We start from the raw sequence: 2,863 nt of genomic DNA on the forward strand, positions 1-2,863 counted from the left end.
TCTAAAATCTTTTAACTTTTTCTAGTTTTTAATTGACGTTGAAATAAAATACAAGATTAAAAATTTCAATTTCAAATAATTTTATTCTTCACTGATCAATAAAGTGAAAAGCATTCGATCTCAGTGTATTACATATATTATCAATTTAATTACAAAAGAAGAAAACGGCACTTAGATAAAGTTTTAAATTATAAAAACTATAATAAGTATTTTTATTATTTTATAACTAATAGAAGCGAAAAAGTCGTTGTTAGCATTGGTCACACCATATAATACTCTCTGAATTACTACTTTCCCCGCAGTAATACCTGAGAGAGAATCGATTAAATCACGTCAAGACATAACGCTTGCTATGTGGAAATGGAAGGGCTGGGACGTAAGGTCAAATGCGGCTACTGGACACGTCAAAGTAAAACTCCAAGCTGCAACTTGGCATCTTCAGCTTCCTTAAGAAAGAACTATTACAAAGTGAACGGTTTTGACAATGAATTAGAAAATACCAAAGAAAAACACTCAATAATGTCATTTTACTTACAAAAGTTTCTAAATAACAATTTTGCACTATCAGTCTCTGACTAATAGTCAAAGTGAACGGTTGTGTTTTATTATTCACGGAACGAAATTCTTAAATAACCGTATATCGTTATCTCTCTCTTTGAGACATAGTAAATTTGATTCTATAAGTGAGTGTTTAAAAATAAAAACAACAAAACAATACTTACTATAAACTTAACTTAAAATGGCCAAGCCACCTGATCAACTTGATCAATATAAAACATTTATAAATAATAATATACACATACCAGGCCCTAAATACTTGGTCATGAAAAGGAATAACAATATCAATGATACATTAAAAGATGTATCACTTTTTCTAATTAAAACGGTAATTAATTATGCTTGTGGTGAGGTTGATCAATGCACAAAAACACGTAATGGTACAATATTGATAAAAACTAAAAACCAAAAACAAACTGAGAAACTGAGTAAACTGACGTCACTCTCCGACACAATTGCGGTAACCATCTCTGAACACAGTACTCTTAACAATTGTAAAGGCGTTATATACTCAAATGAACTCAAAGCGATAGCAGAAGAGGAAATACTTCGAGAACTAGAAGCTCAAGCAGTCTGCGATATTAAAAAAAAATTAAGAAAAAGGAAGACGGGGAACTTGTAGAAACAGGTCTTATAATTATTACCTTTGCTACACATACTCTGCCAGAATCGGCTATACACATCGGCTATGAAAGAACTAAAGTAAGAGCAAAGAAACACGAAACAACAACAATAAATGCACTTGGAAATAACGCAACAACAACTAACAATAGTAGAAATATGGTGTCCTATGCTGACGCAATAATCGACGCCGAGAAAACAAACACAGATTTATGTACTAACTCCACCAAAAAAAATTCTATTCTCCCTAAAAGCATAGCTAAACGTAAAGGTTCAGTTAGACGGTAGTTAACGTAAGATGTTAAGAAGAAACGAAATGAAAATTTCGCTTTAAGTTAAGGCGGTGTTAGACGGTAAGTAAGCAGCTGACTTTGTTTACATCGGAACATGCAAATGAAATATTTTCAAAAGTTCCAGTCGGTAGTTGAGTGTCCGCAAGTGTAGTGAAATTCTATGTTATTTTTGTTGAAAGTGAAATAATTAACAATAGTTTAAGTAAATTATTAACAAATATGTATAATCAAAATGAATTGACTGTGCAAGCTTGTAATTTGTTTCTAAACATATTGCGCTTGTACAGCATGAGAAATCAAATGCGCAATAGAAGGTGGCGAGTTCGTCCTATTAATGTGGATCGTGCTCTACATGGCTATTACCGAAAAACGTTTTTAGCCATAAAAGAAAAAGATAACGAAGAATTTTTTAGTCATACACGGATGTCTAAAGAATTATATACTTTATTATTGAAGTTAATAGCTCCTTCTGCGACAAAATGTGGGCAGCAAATAAATGCTGATGAACGTTTATCACTTACTCTTTTGTAAGTTACATGTACTGTTTTATTAGTAATTTTAGTAAAAATAACACGAACATTTTTTAAAGGTATTTGGCACATGGCGTCCCTTTACAGAGTTTAGCATGGAGCTATAAATTGGGAAGAACTACAGTTAGAAACACCGTGTTGGAAATGTGTGATATTATTTGGCAACTACTATCACCAATATATTTAAGTGAACCTACGGAAGAGCAATATCGGCATATTGCATCAGATTTTTGGCAAACATGGAACATTCCAAATTGTGTTGGTGCAATTGATGGCAAATATCACCCACTCTCAACAAGATTTCACGAACAATAAGTAAAAAAAGAATTAACAAAAGAATCAACTCTAAACTTTAAAAGCTCCAACCGGTAGTTGCTTGTCCTCAAGTGAATTTCTATGTTTCTATATATATTTTTTGTACGAATGTACTTTCAAAGTAAAACAGATAAAAACATTTTTAGTGAAATATTTTTATATATAACTAATGTTTTAATATTATTTATTATTATTAAATAAGTATTTCTCTTCAATATTTATTATACCATAAATTAAATTCTTTTTACTGATTATTGATCAATATATAAGATATTAATTATTGATATTATAAAATAAATAATATTAACTATTATAAAATACAATTACCTATTGTAAAAATGTTAATAAAATAAATTTATTAAAATATTTTCTGCTGATTATTTTTGCTATATAGAAATACAATCAATATTCAGCAATATTAATAAAATAATTATATAAAAAAATATAATAAAAAAAAAAAATTTATTAATAATCACATTCATAATCACAATATTTTTTCGTCTACTCTCGTTATAGTAAACATATTCCGCACATAATTGCAACGCA

At 29.5% G+C, this 2,863-nt stretch overlaps 1 protein-coding gene across 1 annotated transcript; it reads left to right on the plus strand.

The window, feature by feature from the left end:
• Positions 1 to 1,461: 1,461 nt before the first annotated feature.
• LOC119673042 lies at positions 1,462 to 2,449 on the plus strand. The gene is made up of 2 exons (XM_038084254.1): positions 1,462 to 1,999; positions 2,062 to 2,449. Exons 1-2 carry the CDS (start codon positions 1,692 to 1,694, stop codon positions 2,315 to 2,317), a joined length of 564 nt encoding a protein of 187 aa, XP_037940182.1. The 5' UTR covers positions 1,462 to 1,691; the 3' UTR covers positions 2,318 to 2,449.
• The last annotated feature ends 414 nt before the right edge of the window (positions 2,450 to 2,863 follow it).

This window comes from Teleopsis dalmanni, chromosome 1, assembly GCF_002237135.1.
Source record: "Teleopsis dalmanni isolate 2A chromosome 1, ASM223713v2, whole genome shotgun sequence".
Lineage (NCBI taxonomy): Eukaryota > Metazoa > Arthropoda > Insecta > Diptera > Diopsidae > Teleopsis > Teleopsis dalmanni.